Here is a 22,518-nt window from a genome sequence, read left to right as displayed (position 1 = left end):
ACCTCTATACATTGTTTGCTTTCGAAATAAAAAACGTGGGATTTTTTTCTATAAAACAATCTTTGCATTACAAATCGGACTTTACTTACCAAGAAAGGACGCTTACAAACAAAAGGAAAATACATATCAAGGGGAGAATGAACTGTCCACACCTGGGATAAGCAATTACAGGTCTATTCTGCGCTGGTAGGGACACGATATCGAACCGAAAGTATCGATATGGTACTCATTTAAAGTATCGCTTTAAAAATATCGGGTACCCATTAATATCGGAATAAAAAGACTCGATATTCCAAATATCGATACCAAAAACCAAAAAGTTTATCTGAATATAGGTCTCGCATATAGGCCGCTGGGGTGTAGTGGTTAGAAGTGCGCAAACCTTGAAAATGAAAAACAGCTTCCCATAAAATACAATCGCCGTTCAGAGTCGACATAAAACTGTAGACACCCCCACAACATTAAGGCCCACATGCAATCCTAACCATAGTACAAATTTCTGCATTTTAAAGCCAAATTTATATCGGGAAGAATTGTTACAGGCCAACCTTATATGCGTGCGTAAAAAGCTAACTCAAATTCCAAGATTTGTCTTGCGTGGCATTTCGATTTGACGTTTATGCTCAATTGGCATTTTGGCGCGACTATGAATTCAAATTTTTCTCGGCAAACTTCTGTAAATTTGACAGAAATGCAACTCTGAGAAATCACGCACGCAAATTGATTTGGGCTTATCAAATGAGAAAAACTTGCGTGCGTGCGTAGAAAAACTCTCGCCGGTAATATAAGGTTGGGCTGTAAATACCATTATCCTTCACTGAGAAAAAAAAAACGCGTTGTAAGAATAAAATTTTTTATTTGATTACCGTTTCAAAATGTTCGTATTTAAATCAAATGAAAAGTCTTAACCAAATGGATTTTTCCATTATACATACACTACATACATATAATGAAAATATTCAATTCAAATACGCCCGTATTAAAATGAAGCATTTTTCACTACACGGATGGCGTTTTGCATTAAGAAAGTATATGTATACAAAGCATGCACAGCGGTGACAACACATACACACATACATGGTATGACATAATGCACTAATCGCACGCTGTGATGTTGATTCCAACTCAACATTTGAAAACACCTTTACATGTATGGCTGTAGCTGAGTGTGCAAAGACGCTTGATACAATTGGTTGCGGCCAAGAGGGTCCGGGTTGAATTACCATCAGACGGAACATAAAATTAATTTTTTTTCTTCTTAATTACGAAAAAGCATCTGTGCACTTCACAACCACATATTTGATAACGTATATACTCAAATTTAAAACGAGTTGGGTTGGTGCTCTTTCATATGCGTATTTTTCAATTTAGCACGTTTTTTTTTAATTCTAAAATTTTTTTCCCAAAGTGTTGGAATGTGAGTTTATGACATTCGATACGATACTAGGGTTCTGGTACTCGATTCCAAAAAATATCGTTTTAAAACTATCGAGTAGAAAATATCGGTATCGAATGCCAAAGGTATCGATATGGTATCGTATCGTATCGTATCGAAATTCGTGTCCCTATGCGCTGGTAATAAAAAGTTTGTAACCGGTAATTAAAGTGTCTGTCAATTTTTAAACCCTTTTCGCATTCTGTGTACTCTTGTAACCAGTAAATTTTGTTACCATCTCATAAGCTGGTAACAAAGTATTACCCCGTGAAATATGCAATGCCAGAATTTGCACAATTCTTCATAGCTGAATTGCTGAATATTTTAACTGCATTACCAACGTTCCTAGAACCGCGGTGACAAGAACTGGTAGCATTTTTTTGTAATAAAATTTTCCGGTTACAAAATCTTCGGTAACGTGCAGAATAGACCTGTTAGTGTAAGTTTGCAAAGGAGAAACGAAATTTACGAAGTTTTTTTGCGTTGGCCAAAATCGAAAAACGACTACAGCGTCGAAAGTCGAATGACAAAAAATTCTAAATTTTCGCAATTTATTCGAAACTCAGATTCGGATTCAGCGGGCCGAAATACAATTAGGAAGGTGGGTCTTAATATATGTATTTATGTAAGCATCTTGCATATTTTAAAGTTTTTTTTATGAGACTAACAGCCGATTTCACAAAAGCGATTTAAGTGAAAAATGATTTTAATTTGTGGAACTAAAAGAATATATATTAAAAAAACAAATTCTCTCAGTTTCCATATTACATTCTAATTTTTCACTTAAATTTCCGTGTACGCATGGTATTCTGGGTTTTGGTATAACATAGAACATCTAAAAGCTAATCAAGTCAAACCAATAACTCGGAATTGGAAAAATTTGCACATTCACGCTTCTGACATAAGGTGGCGATATGTAAAACTATTAGATATGAGTCGAAAAGATAAGAGAAAAAATCGTTGCCAATAAGACACTGAATCATATTCGTCGGCGGTGAATAATCTTTGTTGACTAATTATAGCCTAGAGTCGATAGAGTTGTTGCACTGTTATCATGCGCTAACTACAGATAGATAAATACCAGTATGTATATGTATGTCTGTACATATAGATATGTGTATGTACGCACATAAATGTATAACATGATTACTAAAAATAATTACATATTTTCATTCTATTAAGATTTATTGTGCGATCTAAGGAATGGAAAGTAAGTTTCAAAAATTACCATCATAAAACGTAAATCTAGTATTTATACATATGTATGTACGAGTGTATGTATTTATTTATAATAATAATAGATTGGTGCTTACACAATATGTTGGTGTTTGGCCTAGCTTTTCCTTCGACAGTTTTACATCGACTTCGAACGGCGATTGTATTTTTATAAGAAGCTGTTTTTCATGGCAGAAATACACTCGGACTCGGGGAAAATACTTTTGCTTTTCTTTTGTTTTTGGTGCTAGTCGTAAACTGGGCTCGATCTCACTAACCACTAGTGGCATAAATTCAAAAAGCAAATAAAGTTTTAGCATAAACGATTTAGTTGCCCTCATAAAAAATAAAATCAGGCACCAAGACTCAATTGACGTACATGTACCTATACATATATATGTACAAACAAAGTATGTATGTATGTATATAGTTAGTATTTCCATTTATACATACATGTACATACGTATGTATCTAGAACATGACTATGAACTCGTAAAAGCGTATGAGCCTTCCGATTGGAAAAACCAAGGAAATTGGAAGAAATGAACAATATTTCGTACATTCTTAAAATTTTTTAAATTGTACTAAAATAAAAAAATAAAACATGAAATCGTGCTGAGCTAAAAAACCAAAGCTAATTTAATTATTCTCAAAAAAGGTGTGTCTGTCACTATAGACATAGCATATACTATGTCTGTATGTACGTACATATGTGCATAAGGGTACGCCTTATTTTTGAACTTTGACCCACAAAGCAAGACGCCCCTTCGATAAGTTCAATTGGTCATAAAAATATGCTCTGCGAAACATTTTTAAAATCGGATAAGAGAAAGACGAGCCTGAAGAGTTCTAAAGTTATGCAAAAAAAAAAAATATTTTCGCAGAGCACATTTTTATGACCAAACGAGCCTATCCAGCGGGAGTCTTGTTTTGTAGCTTAATTTTTTTTCCATACAAATAAGGCGCACCCTAATGCTCGTATACAATACATGCGTGCATTCTGCCACAACAATAATAGAAACGTAGTTTTTATCTATGTACTTGTGGTGTTTCAAGCAAAAACTCAAAAGTTCATAAAAACTGCCCTTTTTGAGAGCACATATTTTAAATTGATCTTTGGCCTAGACTTCGAGCTAGCAGAAATAATAAAACCTCAAAGCAATGAGTTATATTTAGTACTAGTAAATACCCGGCGTGCTTCTTTCACTGCGCCAGAAAAGTATTTTCGTGTTGTTACTCCCTCCCAAAACTCGTAGAGCCTCATTCATATAAAATAAAATACTTTTAAAGAGCTTTACGAAGGGATATTTTCAAACAAATTTTCGATTTACGAAGCTTTTTTTATAAACGTGGGGGCTAGTTAATATATTTTCAAAGGTATTTAGAAAGTAGGTAGAGTTTGGGCTTTCTCCTGGAAATTTAATTTATAATCTTATAATTCGAGCACTTTTTTCAAAGGTGTACTAATTCAATATTTACCATATCTTATCAATTTTACTGACTTAAATTTTTAAAATAGGTGGCTTAAAAAATATTTTTGACAGTGAAATTTTTTGAGCCTCTTTAGTTTAACACCACTATTTTAATATTTTATTAATTTTATCAATTTAAATGCATACAATTTGTAAAGAGGTGGCAATAGTTTCGTCAGTAAACTTTCTTAAACGTCTTTATAGGTATCAACATATTGCGATATTTAATTTATCTTATTAATTAAATTAAATGAAAATTTTCTGACAGGTGGCAACTTTCCACAAAATTTACCCGGATGTAAGCCTTCATAAGCCTATTTTTTTGACGTCCATTCTGCAATATTTTATTTATCTTACCAATTTACCTAAAATGCATTTTTCGAACAGGTGGCAACTCGTTAATTTGTTAATGTTAAACTCTGGGTTTAATAAAGCAATTTGTGAAAGCACGTGACAAAAATGGCCCAACATTCAAATATCTTGAAACATTTTTTCCACCAATAAATTGCGCGAAATTGAGATAAGGTGCAAGGGTATTTTTACATGATTTAAAACGAAATTAAATTATATTTTTCACAGGTTCTTTTCTCGGTCCACAAATACGGGAACTGATTAGGGACGGCAATTTTTTACAACAAATGAGGTTTTTAGAAAAATATGCATGAAAAGGCTTTTTTATGTGTGTGAAAATTTTATTGAAAACAAAAGGAGTGAACATTATGTAGACATAGTAAGGGACATCCTGTCTGCCTACTATGCCATGGGTTGCAATATGCCCATTAAATTGCACCATCTGCATGCTCATTTGAATATGCTTCCACAAATTTAGGCCAGATGAGCGATGAACACGGTAAACGATTTCATCAGCAAATTCAAACGATTAAACAGTGAACATTTCTAGGAAAAAGGAAAACACAGATATACTTATTACCACTAAATAAAGCATTACTAAGCCATTTTTTATTCGATTTTAATTGACTTATAACTTTTGGAAAACCGGTTTTATATACTTTTTTATAAAGATCAAACAATTCTTTTATATCGCCTCACGATCAAATAAAAGCGTGAAGAAAATTAAAGTTTTTTGAAAAATTTAAGTTTTTTTCAATTAAAAGACCACTACTAAGCGCTTCTCCAGCCGATTTTCAAAAAAAAACTTTTATTCGACCGAAAAACAAAAAAGTTATAACTTCTTGCTCAATACCGAAATTGTATTATATTTACTTATTAGTAAAAAAAAATAATAAACGAAATGATGGAGAAAAACTATAAGTATAGTGTGTCCTATGGGCTATAACAAAACATAATTTCTACCCCCGCATATTTTTTTTTATTTACTTTTCATTTTTTTATTTACGTATCACTGTGTTATGGAATATTCAGGCGTAGGTATTTTTCATTTATTTATCACTTATTTGGTATTTTCTTATTAAAAAAAAATGACTTGGAAATGTAGATGCTAAAGATTACTACACCTTTCCAAGTTTATAATGAGAAAATGTAAATTCATATTGAGAAATCCCAAATTGATAATGAGAAGCGTAAATTCATATTGAGAAAGTACAACTTTATAATGAGAAATGTAAATTTATATTGAGAATATATAAATTGGTAATGAGAAATATAAAATCATAATGAGAAAATAAAAATTGATAATGGGAAATATAAATTCATATTGAGAATAAATAAATTGATAATGAGGAATGTATGTTCATAATGAGAATATATAAATTGATAATGAGAAAACGTAAATCCCTAATGAGAAAATGTAAACTGATAATGTGACAAGTACATTACTCTGGAGTCTGCGAGCTAATGTCGCGATATTAGGTGAATTAAAGCAAACATCAAGGGACACTGCCAAAAAAATTTATAATATATACAACCCGAAATTACAGTTGGACAACGCATTTACACCCCCGCTGTGTGTGCGCGCCCCCGTTTGCCTTTTTATGTGTAACACTTCAACTGTGGTGATTGCATTAATAAAGTGGACGTTTGTCCCTCTGGAAGCACGGAGCTGTAGAGTGGCGCGGTGGCCAATTTTTTTATCGGCAACGTGACATTCGGCAAAACAAATTAAAATTTGTTTCATCCTTCCATGCTATTTGTTTACCACTTTCGGCTCGTTTCAATTTGTTATACAGCGAGTTCATGGTTATTGGTTGCGTATGGACTTTTTGCAACTGTACAGATTGCCCTCGAGATAATTTGCCACTGCTGTGGTGCTCAATTCTACATTAAACTGGTTTTTTACTTTTCTTTTTAATTCTCCAAGGGTAAAACTGCAGTCACCTTCAAGCCACGATAACATAGTCATCACGTTGTCTTCAGTCAGCTTTTTCGGTCGCTTACACCTCTTGGTTGCGCTTCTGTATCTTCGTTAACACCCAGCGATAGGCCTGAGTGTACGTATTTTCTCATTATGAATTTATGTTTCTCATTATCAATTTCAATTACATTTCTCATTATCAGATTATATATTCTCAATATGAATTTACATTTCTCATTATCAATTTGTACTTTCTCAATATGAGTTTACATTTCTCATCATCAATTTGTATTTTCTCAATATGAATTTTCATTTCTCATTATCAATTTGTATTTTCTCATTATAAACTTGAAAAGGTGTAGTAACAATGTGAGATTCCGTTTATAATTTTTTAGATGTTGGCGAATGTGGTGTTTTGTGTAAATTTTTCCTACGTTTGAAGCGGTGAGAAAGGGTGCTTTACATGCGAATTTGGTAGCTTCATCGGCGTGGGAGTTTCTTTCGATACCTGCATGTCCTGGAATCCAAAGTAGCTTTACGGTGTTGACGTTTTTTATTAGTATATCTTCAACATTGTTTATAGTTTCCCAGTTGTTCCCACACCTCGAATGACAGACAAGCTATCGGAGCATATTACCACTTTTTGCTTTTATAGTGCAAATGCTTCTAAATAGAATGGCTGTTGCTTCTGCAGAGAATATTGAGGATGGAGGAAACATTTGCTTTATACTTAAATAAGAACCAGATACGTTCGTAATACTAAACGCTTTTGAGGAATTTATTTTGGAGTCCCCTGTGATTATGTAAAGTGTTTTTTATATCTATTTAACGCCTGATTTAACGCCATGACGCCTGATTAATCTTCCAAGAAGGGTTGGAATTTTGGTACAATGTTGTATTCGGTACAGAGTTGCAGCACTCTTCAAATTACTGGAGTAGTCCTTAGAGCTCGCTTGATTGACGCCCGTAGTCTTTTCGCCTCTTTGTCTTTTATTGAGTTTGCTTGGAACAGTGTTTTTGGAATCAGTTTGGCTCGAACAGTATGTATGCGTTCGTCAAGCTTCGGTAGGCCAGACTCGATTAACAGAGTTGTTAGTGTGGTAGTCCGTAAGGCAAAAGGTCCGCTCTGATGGCTTTGTATGTGTTCTTTATGGTGTTAAGGCTGGTTTTTGAAGCGGAACAGTAAAAAAATAAACCAAAATCGATTTTTGCTGATAAATATTAATTTTAATCAGGTGTATGAGGGTGTTGATGTGCACATATCCTTTGTATGAGACATATGAAATGAAGTTGACTCTAGGCAGTAATGCTTTTTTTAGTGTAGCGAGGGTTGGCCTTTCCAGGTAGTTGCTGGTGACTATTAATCCCATAATTCGGATCACTTCAACGTTTTGAATCATGTTTGTTTCGTCGAAGAATATTTTCGTTCCTTATGTTAATGTCCATGTATCTATTTCTTTAGGGGTGTTTTAGAGAATCTTATTGGATTCGTTGTTGTTTTCGATGTGCCATACGATATATAAATCGTCCGTGAATATACCGTGTCAGATACGGCTATTCAGCCTCATTTCGTGAGTCGTAAATTAGGCTAAATTGAACGACTGACAACATTGGCATTGTCCACTGTCGTGCTAAAATAAGTAAACCACGAAAATTGTCGAAAACTATGCAGTGCTGCCAAGTTTTTCCGTTTTAGTACACTAGTCGAGTGGAAATTTTAGACAATGACGTGAAATTTTCGATACGACTCGACTCTTGCAATGTGGCTGATTATTTGAGAAGATTAAAGTGAGTTCGTTAAAAGCAACGGAAAATATAATTGCGAGCGGTGAACCTTATGTAATGCCATTTACCAAGGGTTATACGCTAGAAACCGAAAATTGTTGGTTCGACTTTGGATTGATGTAGGGTTTTTAGGATCCTATCCTGTCGAAAACTTTCTGAAAATCAATTGACAAGAAGATTGATGTGTGGTTACGTGTTGACAGAGCTTTTGAGACGTGAGAATCAATGTGCAGCAGAGCGTCTAAATTTGACTTGGCTGGTTGAGATGAGCTTCATCTTTTCCGTGTACCAGAGCAACCGTATGGCTATTATTTTCTCAACTCGTATCGAAAGACATGAGATTAGCGAGATGGGACGGTACGATCCAGCAAGCCGTCCATTTACCTTGCACTTTTTGAAGCTTGTTGCAAAGATTTTGCTTGTCTGAATTGATCGTGAAAATTTCCGTCTAGTTGACCAGTTCTGGGCAAAATGGTGGGCTATTAGCTTGGAGTGAGTAATTACTTACATTTTGCGGAGTTTGAATTAATGTTATTGAATATTGCCTATTATGGTTTCTTAGTCTTTTGACTTTGCTCCATAATTCCTATGGTAGTGCGTGGATGTTGATTATTTTTGAGAAGCTTTCATAACTGGATTTTTTTGTTGGTTCATTTCTCTGCGGAAAATGGCATTTCTTCATCTACAGAAAGTGTGCAATGCTGCCACTTTTCACTTTTGTTGCGGCTGTCGGAATGGACAAGATTCCGAGCAACAGGATCGCTGAATAACTTGCTGGGCAGGCGGTCTGAAAGGACGAGTACCAGAGCTGCACTGCCTTCGCTTCACTGTATTTAAGTTATTACAACCCAGTAGTCTTTGTTCGGGCGGAAAGGATAAGTTTCCGATCCGCACTGACACTGGTGTGGGGTAGTCGGTCTTAAAGGACCTACAATTGAAAAAGTTTTATATTTACAGCTTTATGTCCTTGGCATTTGCATTTAATTTTAAAGTTTAACTTAATATTAAACACGCTTATTTAATTAACGCTTATTATAGCAAAATTACTCTAAGTTATTTTTAAAAACATTTACTGAAATGCTTGTTGGATTACTAGCAGGGAACGGATTTTATGGAAATTGCCTTTTTTCTGCTTAAGAGATAGAGTATATTCGATTAAGAATGTCCACGATTTAGCTTTCCCTGATCCCATATATATACATTTGATGTTGCCTTTTTTTGCCTTTTTTAAGATATTTGCCTTTGTTAGCCTTTTTTAAGATATTTGCCTTTTTTGCCTTTTCTACCTTTAAAAAAGTGATTATAGCATTTACAATTTTTTTTTTAATATTAAAAAATATGCACATGCCCATGCGGCTTATAGAAGCGCAGGGACCTCTTGCCAAATTGGTGTTGGAAAAATTCAAGGTCGTTTTCTCAGCTAACGTAGGCTTGGAGACAATAAGGGGTGCGGATAAAATTGTAAAGGGCGAGGAAAACTCCCTTATTCCTGATAATATGAACGTTTCAAACGCTCCATATCTAAATTGGGCTCCACTTGTATCATCTTACGTCGAGCGCACATTTAATACATTCAAGGCTTTTCTTCGCGAAAATCAATGTTCAATGTTACTACAACTATGCAGATTAAAGTTTTATGAGTTAGAAACTCGAAAGGATAAAATAGTCAGATTCAAAGTACAAATTTTTCATATAATGAAACTAGTTCGTAGTTTTTCTCTTTTTACTTGTAATATAAACATTTCTAAAATAAATGTATTTTTTGATTGTTCTTCGTGTTTTCTGTCTTTTTTAGTGCCTTATTTTGCTTTTTTTGCAATACCTAGTGCCTTTTCCTGCCCTTTTCGCTATTTTGTTTTGCCTTTTTTGCAATACCTAGTGCCTTTTCCTGCCTTTTTCGCTATTTTATTTTGCCTTTTCCAGCCTATTTCGTTATTTTATTTTGCCTTTTTTATAGGTTTTTAGGTCCTAAAAATCCGTTCTCTGGTTATTAGTAATAATAACTTATTACACATCAAATTATAAATTAAAAAAACTAGAACAGACTTAAAAATAAATCTAGGCGAGGTAAAATCCATATCCAATGTTTTAGAGATGATGTTATACTGCTGGAAAAAAATCTACATCGTAGAGTCTACAATTCGAATTGCATGGCTTTCTTATATTTCAAGAAATTTCGCATTATTTATTGAGAGAACAAACGTTAAGAAGGAATTCTTCAAGTTATGTAAATAAAAACTATCATTTAAAAGCAATGTAGGCATTCGAACCGTTTAGTGTGTGACTACTGTGTTTCGATTGCAGGGATTGTTTATGGGATGTGCATATTTACCTTAAATATTATACGCATTTCTACTTTGCATTTTAATGCGCTATTCTGACTTAACCTTTGATACAGCTTGACCAAAATTAGAGTAATGGCTACATTCACTGCTGGATTAAGGGCAGGGCCGAGGGGGCCGCAGCCCAGGGCCCCCACATGTGATGACGAATAAACAAAAAAATTAATTTTCAGAGATTAAAGAAAGTGTCGCTGGGTATTGAAAAGATTTGTCAGCACCATAAATACGTCTTGCGGCACGTAGCTTAGCTTCTTCTGGCTCTGGTGAGATTATCGACTCACCTAATAATGGAAATTTCCGTGGGATGCTAGAATGACCCACGGACATAGTAAAGGATAGGGAAATAAGGAACAAGGGGGTCCATGAATTATTTATTAACAACCTGCGAGGAAATAATAACTTTGAGGGATGGGAAAGTACAGGTAGAAATTATAAGCCAGATCAAAGAGACAATATATTCGTATTATTCTATCACTATTCACAAACGAGACTGCCGGGGCCATTCGTTTAATACTGCATGCAACATGAGCGGCAAGTACAAAGGAATTCGGGCGAGAATTTCAAAAGAGAACACGTTGTAAAAAGTCATAAGTTAACGATACTGTTAAAATGAAAATATAAATATTTTTTTCCAAATAAATGTATTTAATTATTAACTAGAGGGCCCCACATGTATAACGGCCTCGGGACCCACATTCTTAATCCGGTCCTGGCTCATTGTATACAAATGCAAGTAGACGACTTTTATTTAAATATTTACCCAAGAAGCATTTCAGTAAATGTTTTTAAAAATAACTTAAAGTAAGTATGCTATAATAAGCGTTAAATAAGCGTGTTTAATATTAAGTTTGTTTAAAGTTTTTTTTTTCAAATATACCTTTAATAAGTGTTGAAAGCGAATGTAACTTAAACTTAAAAATGAAATGCAAATGCCAACGACATAAAGCTGTAAATATAACATTTCTCCAATTGTAAGTGACTTGTTTACGTTCTTTAAAATTTATTTTAATTATAATTATTAAAAGAAAAAATAAAATAAAGTCGATGCGGCGAAAATAGACAGAAACGTCGTTCAATTAAAAATGTATAAATTTTTTTCCAGAAACCTTCATCCATGAGAATGGCGGCGATGAAGCGGAATATATAGCTGCATCGAAGTCGTTTTTTTCCAATTTGAATTTGCTATACGCAAGAAGATATAATAATTAACTTTTTTATGCTTAATGTTTGTGCGTATTGATGAATTGATGTTTTTTTATATATAGATATATATTTTTAGGTAGCCAAAGAATGCGAAAATGTCTCTTCCCTATTTATATTTTTGCGACTGTACTTAGATGAGTCTGTGAAAAAAAAATCGTATTTCCTTTAGTTTCTAAGTCACATTTCTTAGAGAATATTCGGATGCTACGACATATATGCAACATACATATGTCCTACAAGGGCGGATAAATGTTAAACAATCTATATAGGAGTTATTAACGACTTATCGTTTAAATAAAGGGTTATAAAAACGTTTATAAAAAGGTTTATTTTGAACATTTATTATAAGTTTATATTTACAGGCTTATAGGTATTACGCTCACATTCAAGCGTTTTAAAAACAAAAAATCAAAATTTTGTAAGCTTAATGTTTATAATTGTAAACTTAAAAAAGCTTTCTTTAAGTTAATTTTGCTTGTTGGGTACATATGCACGTATGTATGTATATACAGTATCGGTCATATCTATAGCACGCCATTTGAAAGTGATATTGTGTGCAACTTATGTTTATTTATTTATTTTTAAGAATTTTCAATTAAAATACAGTTCTTTCTCTAACAAACCCCATTTAAACCCAAGTTTAACAATTTCAAAACTTCAAAAAAGTGCAACAAATTTTCACCTAAATTTCAAACATTTTTCTCAGAAGTGTTAGAATTTTTTCGAGTACACAGTTTTTTAGCCACTGCAATTTTAGTCTGATAATGTGCAAATGTCAAGTGGCTACGATTTACCGTTAATTTTTTAGAATTTTTTTTGTCGCATTGGCTTCCATATAATGAATAAACTCAATTTATTTGTATATGGAAGAAATCCGCAACACCTTTGGCGAAAAAAATTCTAAAAAATCAACGGTAACTTTTAGCAACTTGAAACTTGCACATTGTCAGACTAAAATTGGTTGGGCTATAAAACTGTGTATTCAGAAAAATTCAAACACTTCTGAGAAAAAAGTTTGAAATTTAGGTGAAAATTTGTTGCACTTTTTTGAAGTTTTCTACAAATTGTTAAACTTGTTTTTATATAGGGTTTGTTAGAGAAAGAACTGTATTTTAATTGAAAATTCTCAAAAATAAATAAATAAACATAAGTTGCACACAATATCACTTTGAAATGGCGTGCTATAGATATGACCGATATGCACCCTGCAGTGCGCAAGTGTCCCCATGATTCAGAGATAGTATCTAACAGAACAATACTTGGACTGGTTGCTTTGTTATGCAATGAGGGACACTGGATACTTAAAAAATTCCGATATCTGCTGGCAGACGAAGTGTAATAAATGAAAATCTAACTACGATCTACGTTCATCTGTGCAAGCATCCACGTGCACAAACAAAGTATTGATTTGTTGTTGTTTAAGAAATATCGGCACGGCTACAAAAATGGTCAACGAACGAGATTTTTCGTTTAGTATATCTACATTAGATTGCTTATGGAGCAACTGTCTCTGAACTATGTACATTGAAATGGTTATGGAGCAACTGTCCACCCACCGCCAATGACACCTCCATTATAAAGTAGACAGTTCAAGCCGTTGTTCGGAGATTGAGCGGGAACTAGTGCTGTGGAAAAAGGAACGCACCATAAACTATTTTTGGGCTAGAGAAATCCCTACAGGGTATGTTTGGATCTAAGCATATTTATTATACAAAAAATTTCAAATGCTAAAAGTGCACTTACACCGCATAGAAAATTTCCAAGTGGGTACTTTTCGAATTAATTTTTTACCAACTTTTAATTCTTTCAAATAAGCTAGTAATTGTATATTGCTTAATGCAGAAAACAAAACGAAAATGGAAAATATCGAATGGCCTAAATAACGAAATCAAGCCAAAGACAAGAAAAGCAAGGCATAAAATTGAAGTGACCAACGTGTTGATATTTGTTTGTAAACATGCATTGCACGTTGATATGAATACAGACAGGTACGTATGTACACACATATGTATGCATGTGTGTACTTATGTACATATGTATGTATGGAAGTATGTACTCGTATATACAAAAGTCGGTATCTGTGGACAACAGTGATTGCAATATAACTTTTGCATCTCGCTCAGCTGATGGTGCTAACAAAAGGGAATGCAACAAATCAATACATACATACATATGTATGCACATTTTATATCCCAGTCGGTAAGATGAGGAGCGAAGGCAGGCGAAAATGTGGGTTCTCATGGCAACGAAAGTCAAAGACGCATCGGTGTGTGTCTATTGCAAAGTTTAATCAAAAGTGTTTAATTATTATTTCATGCCAATTATTCCCGGCGATGAGCAATAAAGCCATAGAAAATAACGCCATATGGCTTTATTTCCATAGGGAAAGTGAAATAAAGTCATGAGCAAAAATTTTACATATGAGAAATAAAGCCATATGATCTTATTTCAATACAAGAGGTAAGTAAATGTTGTCTCTTTGGTGGCGGTCCGCGTTGGCTCGCCAGCCTGCGTCCAAACGCGCCGCGCGGCCCTCGTAAAAAATTATTATTCTTGCTTTTGATGATATACATACATATATGAGGTCTTTATTTATTTATTTATTTATTTATTTATTTATTTGTTACAGTCTTGCGACTTAAAAGTACAGATAGGTATTTTTAATATATAACAAAGTATGCGTATATGTAAGTTTAAATTTAAATTTTCAATTACAAAGCTGTTTATGTTTCTAAAGCTATCAATTAACCTATATAAATGTATATTGTCTAACTAGTTTGGTAGCTGGCGAGGCCTAGTCTCCAGTCTACCTTTAAATCAGTAAGATATATTTATAATTCTATATATATATATGTATATATATATGTGTATGAGGTTGTCTGCTTTTCGTTTTTGTCATAGAAAATTTTATACATGCCTCAACTTAATATGCATCTTACCGATCTAAAAGAAAATTTCATATAGGTACATACATACAAACATATCAATACAAATTAAAATACATTCATAAAACTAAGGTGTGCATAAAAGCTTAAACAGACGGCAGCGTTGATCCTGATCAACTCGAGAACTAACTGTTGATCCGGATTATGCTTTAAAATTGTAAATTACAAAATCAAAAAGTACTCAACATTGCAGACGCCATATAAAGAAGACTGAATTATTACGAAATAGAAATAAAGTGGCAGTACTAAGGGCCAATTTCACAGTGCGTAGTTAACTCAGAATCGACAGTTAACTAGAGATTTTCAGTACAAAATTCTGTAGTTAACTCCCGATTCTGAGTTAACTACGCATTGTGAAATTGGCCCTAAGTATACGCCATTTTGCATTTTCTCGTTTCAGTTCAGGAACTTTGGTTACTTGTTTTTCAATAACAAAATAAACAATCTTTTGTTTTAAAATTTATGTATATACATACATATGTGCTTTTTTTAAAATATATTTTAATAGCGTTTAGTTCATTTTTTAGAGTGCAATTGCTAATAAAAAAAGCCATCAGGCAGGTTCTGCAATTTGAATCCAAAGCGGATGTGATTGAAATTCACTCGGAAGTGAATTGCAGAACCTGCTGGAATATTCCAAAAAAGGTATTTTATTAATAACTTTTAAAAGGTTAATATTAATCTTACACCTCCGAACTAGTAAAATAGGGATAAAACGTGCGGATTGGTACTGGGGATGTTAATCCCGGGATCCCGGAATCCCGGACTTTTCAAGGTCTCGAAAATCCCGGGATGCTTGGCAAGTAATCCCGGGATTTTCGGGGTTTCTAATTTGCACTGATGGCAATAATAGAAACCCCTTTTCTCGACCAGTTTGTCTATATTTCTTTTTTTATTTAATAATTAATTTTTTTTTTGTAATTGCCAGCTCATTATACATATAACACCGAGCGATAGTAAATTTTAAACACAAATATTAATCAATATATTCGCGAAACCATGGGCCAAATATAGTAAAATTGCATTTTTAGTTTTTCACTCTGACGCCAGTAATTCAAAAATGATTTAAAAAATTCAGAGAAATGTGCTTAGAGAAGAAGTATGGTTATAAAATTAATTAGGAAATCCTGTAGAATTTAACAGATTCAAATTTAAAATGCAGAAGGGCTGGTAAGTATTGAAAATGTCATTTTAATATTTTATCCCTGAAATTTCGCAATATTTGTTTTTTGAAAAAATTATATATATGTTAAGGGCTTATATAAACTCGATAACATCCTCGAATTTCGTTCTTCTAACTTTGTCAGCTTAAAATTATCTATTCCTCCTTGTGAATCCAAAAAATTTAAATTTTTAAATTCTACAGAAAAGTTCCATAGCATTTGTTACCCATATTTTTTGTTCTACATTGCAATGAATTTTTTAATAAATTTTGGGATTAATTATATCTTTTAAGTTACAAAGACCTTCTAAATAAAACCTGCGGTCAGAGAGAAAAAATAAAAACGCCACTTTAAATAAAAAAGTGACTTTCAAACCCATTTATTTATTATTTATTTCATGGTAGGAGAGCTTCTCAAAGAATATAGAAGCAGTTTTTTCGACTCAAGTTGTTGAAAAGTAATGAATTCCTGAATCCCGGGACTAATCCTGGGATCCCGGGATTGTGACGCCATCCCGAAAATCCCGGGCTCGGAAAAAGCCGAAAAATTAACATCCCTAATTGGGACCCCTCCTGTCATTTTTGGACGCTTTTTTTCAAGTAGTACCTTAAACTAGAGAATTACCGAGATACTTTTTATATACACACCAGCTGTGCATTAGGTAAACTTTACACGAAAAATTATCAAAGGTGCACTAACGCCATAATTGCTTTATTTCACTTTCACAGTGAAAAATTTGTATTAAAATAAAGTCATAGGGCCATAAGGCTTCATTGCACGATGCCATTTTTTCCTTCTAAGGGAAACTGAATGAGAAGGCTGGGAAACTCTGGCTATTCTATATATACAAAATATATATACCGCTTCAAAAGATCCGAAATAGCGTCTCCCAGACAGCCTCTTGATGTTCAATTTTGCCGACTGGGAGAGTACACACATATACCTAAGATACATACATACATACAAATTAAAACTTGCTTTTGCGCTTTTAAAATTTATGCATGTACATATGCACGTATGTACATATGTATATATGTAGGTACAAGCAAAAGCATGCTGCCACAAGCTGCATACACTGTGGTTGGGAAAGATGATTTGACGCTGTAAATAAAAGCTAACTTAACACCAGGTACCTAGTAGAGTCAATTAAATTCATAAAACTTCCATGGCGCTATTAATAATTTATCGGCAACTACTCCTTGGCATACCATTCAAGAAATTCAAAGCAAATTAAAATTTTGTACATATTTTTTCTTCCAAAATACAAATGCACTTGAAAACCGGAAATGGATATTCAAAACCGGAAATTTATATAACATAAACGAGCAAAATCTGTAGATAAATAAAATAATATTCAAGGTTATAGTTAAATAGTGTAGACGAATTATGGATATTGCTGAGTCCATTGGAAAATAATTTATTAGTGAACAAACAAACATATGTACATACATACATATGTATGAATGTTTTCACTCACACTCACCTACGCTTGCTGGACATTTTTCCGTAGGCAATTATCCAAAGAGCAGCCGAAACGCCCGCCACTCCCACTATGGCGCTCTGGTTTTGCGCAATTTTACTTAACGCTGGTGCCATATTTCTAATTCCGCCAATAGATCGACAAGGAAAAAACAGCACTTGTTTTCTTTTAGCGAAAGTAATGAAGTTGAAATCACTGACACACACCTTCACCTAATGCCTCAATCACCTAAACACGTCCAGAAAATTTACTTCGTTTAAGTGTTTTTCCTTTTTATGGGTCTTACTAGACAAATGAAAAAAGAACCTTGTTAATTTTTTCACTTATCTCCAATTTCCGCCTTATTTCTTTTCGCAGCAAGCAAGTAAATTTCGCACTATTTTATATGCAGAGTATGACAATGCATAACTTCATTTACGTCAAACCACTGATATAATTCAATAATTTACCGCACTTATTATTATATGTAATTGGTTTTTATAAGAATTTTGAAGGGAGAGCTGCTATTCAATAAGTTAAAAAGATTTTTTAAGCAGTTTAATTTTATTATCTCGCACAACGTCAATTCCACTTCAACAACACATCCCGCTTGCTCCAACTGCAATGACAAAAGATGGACGTTCGCCTTTATCCGTCAACGCCATTCTTTTTGTCATCCATTTCCTCATAGTGCTGCCGGATGCATTTATTTAAATTGCTAACGAATTGTCCGATATCGATTAAACGATAGCCGTCATCGATTCGCCAACAGTTACCAAAGAACGTAAATCCATAAGTCTAGGTTCAGATAGAGAATCTTTTGTTGCGGCAACTCGTTACTAGAGAGAAAGGGAGTGGCGAGCAAGAGGGAAGGGCACAGATTTGATCGTGCTCGGGCACAACGCTTAGTGCTCTCGTTCGTCTGAGTAATTCTAGTTGGCCGTTCACAGCTGACAACAACAGTTGTGTACAAAAGAATTTCTCTGTGTGAACGCGGAGGGCAACACCAAAAGAGAAGTTGCCGAAAATGAGCAACAAAAGGTTCTCTGTATGCGAGGAGACAACTGGCTGAAGTGTGGCGAGTGAGTCTAGAAGGCAAGTCGAATTTATGCAGCGTTTTTGCTGCATTTAAAATGCAACATTTAGCACTTTCGAACATATGTTTTCGAAGAGCGTTCATGCTATCGCATTTAGCAAATGTACATTTACGCGAGTTCGAAATCGTATGCTTTTGACAAACAGCCGTGTTCCAGTCGCTTATTCAGATCCGTATCTATTACGATAAATTCTCACGGAAAAGATAATGTGCAAAAACCCCTACTGAAAAGGAAAAAATAAATTCTAAACCGAAAATTCAATACAAAAACTTGAATTGTTTTAACCATAACCAAACATTTGTTTGTGTATATATTCATTTGCCGGTGTTGTCAATTATAATTTCCACACATAATTAGGAAACAAAACAAACAGAGGTGATCACAAATTAATCCAGATTTCTATCAGCATCATATCGATGTTGAATTTGCGTAACTTTTCTTTATCCAAATAATGTAAAATAATAAATGAAATCTCGATCGGCGATCACTAAAACGCAGCTAGCGACTGTATACTCGAAAAAGCAATGTTGCCACTTTTTCTCATTAAACCATGTTCGAATCGTGGAAAGTTTGGAGGATCACAGGGTTGCTTTTAGCATTTAGATTCTAAATGCAAAAATGGAGTTGCATTTAGGTGACGAATTTTGTATGGATAAATGTACATTTAGAGTAACATTTAGAGCTAAATGCGCTAAATGTGCTTTTACGCGTAAGCAAAAACAGCCCATTATACAAGGTGGTGTTAATGGCGAATTTAGATTTTCGCCGCGGTACTTCTTAATGTCAAAATGTGTTTGTTGTAATATGAATTCGCCTTGTTTACAGCAAACACATCATTTTGACATAGAGAAGTACCTCGGCGAAGATCTAGATTCGCCACCAACACCATCTTGTATAAATTCGCCTTGCATTAGGAAGATCCGCGGAGAAAATCTAAATTCGCCAGTAACATCGCCTTGTATAAATTCGCCTTGCTAGAAGGTTTGCAACGAGGCGAATTTGTACAAGGTGGTGTACTGGCGATTTTAGATGTTTGTTGTAAACAAAGCGAATTCATATTACAACAAACACATCATTTTGACATAGAGAAGGACCGCGGCGGAAACCTAAATTCGCCAGTAACACAATGTCAAATCTAAATTCGCCCCAAAGTTTATATGTAGTTTGTTTTTGCTATTCATGGGTATGCTGTCAAATCAGTACAAGCAAAAACAAAATACATGTACAAAACTCATTGAAACGACGAGCTACGGGCGAGGGCTTCCAATTTGTTATCTTCATTATCTAAACGCTTTGTCGATGACGACATAATTTGTTCGAACGCGCCAGCGACATCAAGAATTTGTATGAGTTTGACATAAAAGAAGAGGAAGAACCTTATCTGTAGCTAAAAAATGGAAATAGATCTAATCTGGAGAGAACACAGTCGTCGCGTAGCCCGGTGGTCATGAACCAATTAGAAGTGTAGTTGGATCATGGCCGGTGGTCGCCAACATAATTATCTACATAAGGCTATCTGCACACTTGTCGTCCAATCATAGTTGCGTTATCGTCTCGCCCTGAAATTTAGAGCCGAGCACAAGCATTTCAAAGAAGATCTGCACACTTGTCGTTATCGGCAAATCGTAGGAGATGCAGAAACGGATAATTATGGCACTGTCGTTTGCTAATCGTTGTACGCATTGTTTGTTTACATTTTATGGGGAAAAATTTGTGAAAAAGTTAATATTTGCATTAAAGTTGCATAAAAATAAGTATTTTTTGCATAAAATCTGTGGAAATTATTAAAAAGTGGATAATTGCATTAAAGTTCAATAAACGTGAGCGTTTTAGCTATAAGATATGACGAAATTGTAAAAAGTCTCTGTGTGGATGCACAAAACACATTTCAGGAAAAGAAATGAAGAGATATTACTGAAAAATGATGTCTAGAATTGTTGCAGCACAGTCTACATTTTAAAAATTGCAGTTTTTTGTAAATATTTCGCGAAAATATCAACCAGAAAAACAGAAAATACCTGCTCCAAGTGAATTTTTAGACGCCAAATGAATTGAAATATCACGACCGAGTGTGCGAAAGTGTAGTCGTCATTTAATCGTTGCATCATGATTGTGACGATAAAGCAACTATGATTGGACGACCAATGTGCAGAAAGCCTAACGCTAGGCGCACATTGCATCCGATAGGCCGACCGATTTCGGCCGAACAATTTGACCGTCCGAATTGATGCGCACACTTAACCAGATTATTTGCCGACCGCATTTGTACACACAAATCATTACAATTTTGTAAGCAGTGAAATATTTTGATACATTTTAATTGACATACTCTAAACATGTGATTTTATATAGTTAATTTTTTGTTTTTGCACCCAATAAGTTAATTTTTCGTTGTCCATTTTGGTACTTTTCACCTGACATCGGACGAGAAAAACAAACATGTTTGAATTTATCGTCACTGAGGGACGTCAACGGCCGATGTCGGTTCGGTTATCGGTTTATGTGTGAGAGCGCTCATATAGTCACAAGTGTTTATTCAAATCGCCCTCATATAGCCGATATCGGCCGAGCACAATTCGGCCGATGCCGGCTGCAGTGTGCGCGTAGCGTAAGAGTACGTGTTCAAATAATTTGACAGCTGTGGTTCGTAGCTCGTCGTTTTCATTGTGTTCGGACTATAAGGCGAGAGAAAGAAGAAGAAATCAGCAGATTGCACAACACCACCTTGTATAAATTCGCCTTTGGTCATTGGTATGAGTTACAACAACATTCTTTGTCGCCGCAAAATCACACTTGCGGCGAATTCATCTAGGAAACTGGATGTCAAAATGGAGGCGAATTCCCAAGGCGAATTTATACAAGGTGGTGTTGATGGCGAATTTAGATTTTCGCCGAGGTACTCAAACTGAAATCTTTTAAAGCTCTTTCGTCTGATACTTTGATACATAATTCAATTACCTGAAGAATTAAATTGAATTTAAATTTTATCACCTGGCAACTCTCCTAAACAGTTCAGATATAAATCCTTCTCAAACCCATGAACGATTAAATCACCTCTTTTAGTAATTTTTTTAACTTAATAATTCATTTAAATTTAAAATTTTAACCACAGCTGGCAACTCCCTTCAAACCATCAAACAAAATTTTGATGTTTAAACTGAAGATTTCTTAAAGGCCCGTTTACATACAACTTTGGCGTTGCGTTGGCGTTGGCGTCGCTTCGACAGCTGACTATGAATACATGCATTTATATGAAAGTCTCCATATAACCAAAGTTGGGCAACGTCAACGCCAACACAACGCAGAAAGATGGCCAACTCTCAACTTTTCGCGTGCGTCATTCGTCAGCTGTTCTAAATAATCAAAATTATGTGATTTAATTTTCATTTTTAATCAAATCCGGGCAAGAAATATAGTTTTTAATGCAATTATTGATGTAATTTTTTCATTTATCTGCCGCTAGTATGTTAATTTAGTGACCAAAGTATTCTCTGCTACGCGTTCATTGTAGCAAGCACGGGCGTTACTCGCGCTGCTGTCAAAGCGACGCCAGCGCCAACGCAACGCCAAAGTTGTATGTGGACGGGCCTTAAGCTCGTCGGCGATTTCAAGCATCCGTTGTTGGTTACCCCAGCAACGAGTACATGTGTGAGTGTCGGGTTGAATGTCGGGTGCTTGAAGCTTGCCCGGCGACACTCAAGCATAAAGCGTCAACACCATTTGCAATAAAATTTCGTAGTGGGCGGACGTAAACATGTCTTCATCGGATGACGATTTTTTGCTACTTGCCACTAAAATCTTTATCTTCCGCGAACTTGCTCATTTTACATATCACAACAAACTAACACACTAATGCTTGTCAACGATTTGCGCCACTATCAAACAGACCGCTTGTCAAGCGGTGCTGTCAATTAAAATTTCCTCACTTAAATAGGAAACAAACCAAACCGAGTTGATCACAAATTGATCCAGATTTATATCAGCATCACATCGATGTTGAATTTGCTTAACTTTTCTTTATCCAAATATGTAATGTAAAATAAAAGAAATCTCGATCGGCGATCACTGAAACGCAGCTAGCATCTGTATACTCGAAAAAGCAATGTTGCCACTTTTTCTCTTTAAACCAT

The 22,518-nt window shown here is 34.6% G+C and overlaps 1 protein-coding gene across 1 annotated transcript in view; it reads right to left on the bottom strand.

Moving 5' to 3' along the window:
* The window catches only part of LOC118733941 (ATP-binding cassette sub-family D member 3), a 55,929-nt gene extending 38,024 nt beyond the window's left edge, over positions 1-17,905 (bottom strand). The window contains exon 1 of the mRNA XM_036463583.1: positions 17,316-17,905. Within this exon, the coding sequence (XP_036319476.1) occupies positions 17,316-17,428 (113 nt within the window). The 5' untranslated portion in view covers positions 17,429-17,905. The remainder of the gene's footprint in view (positions 1-17,315) is intronic.
* Positions 17,906-22,518: the final 4,613 nt, after the last annotated feature.

Source organism: Rhagoletis pomonella, unplaced genomic scaffold, assembly GCF_013731165.1.
Source record: "Rhagoletis pomonella isolate Grant_MI unplaced genomic scaffold, Rhpom_1.0 Rhpom_scaffold_00002, whole genome shotgun sequence".
NCBI lineage: Eukaryota > Metazoa > Arthropoda > Insecta > Diptera > Tephritidae > Rhagoletis > Rhagoletis pomonella.
Note: the sequence above shows the minus strand (reverse complement) of the source record. Positions and strands in the feature narration are given on the sequence as shown.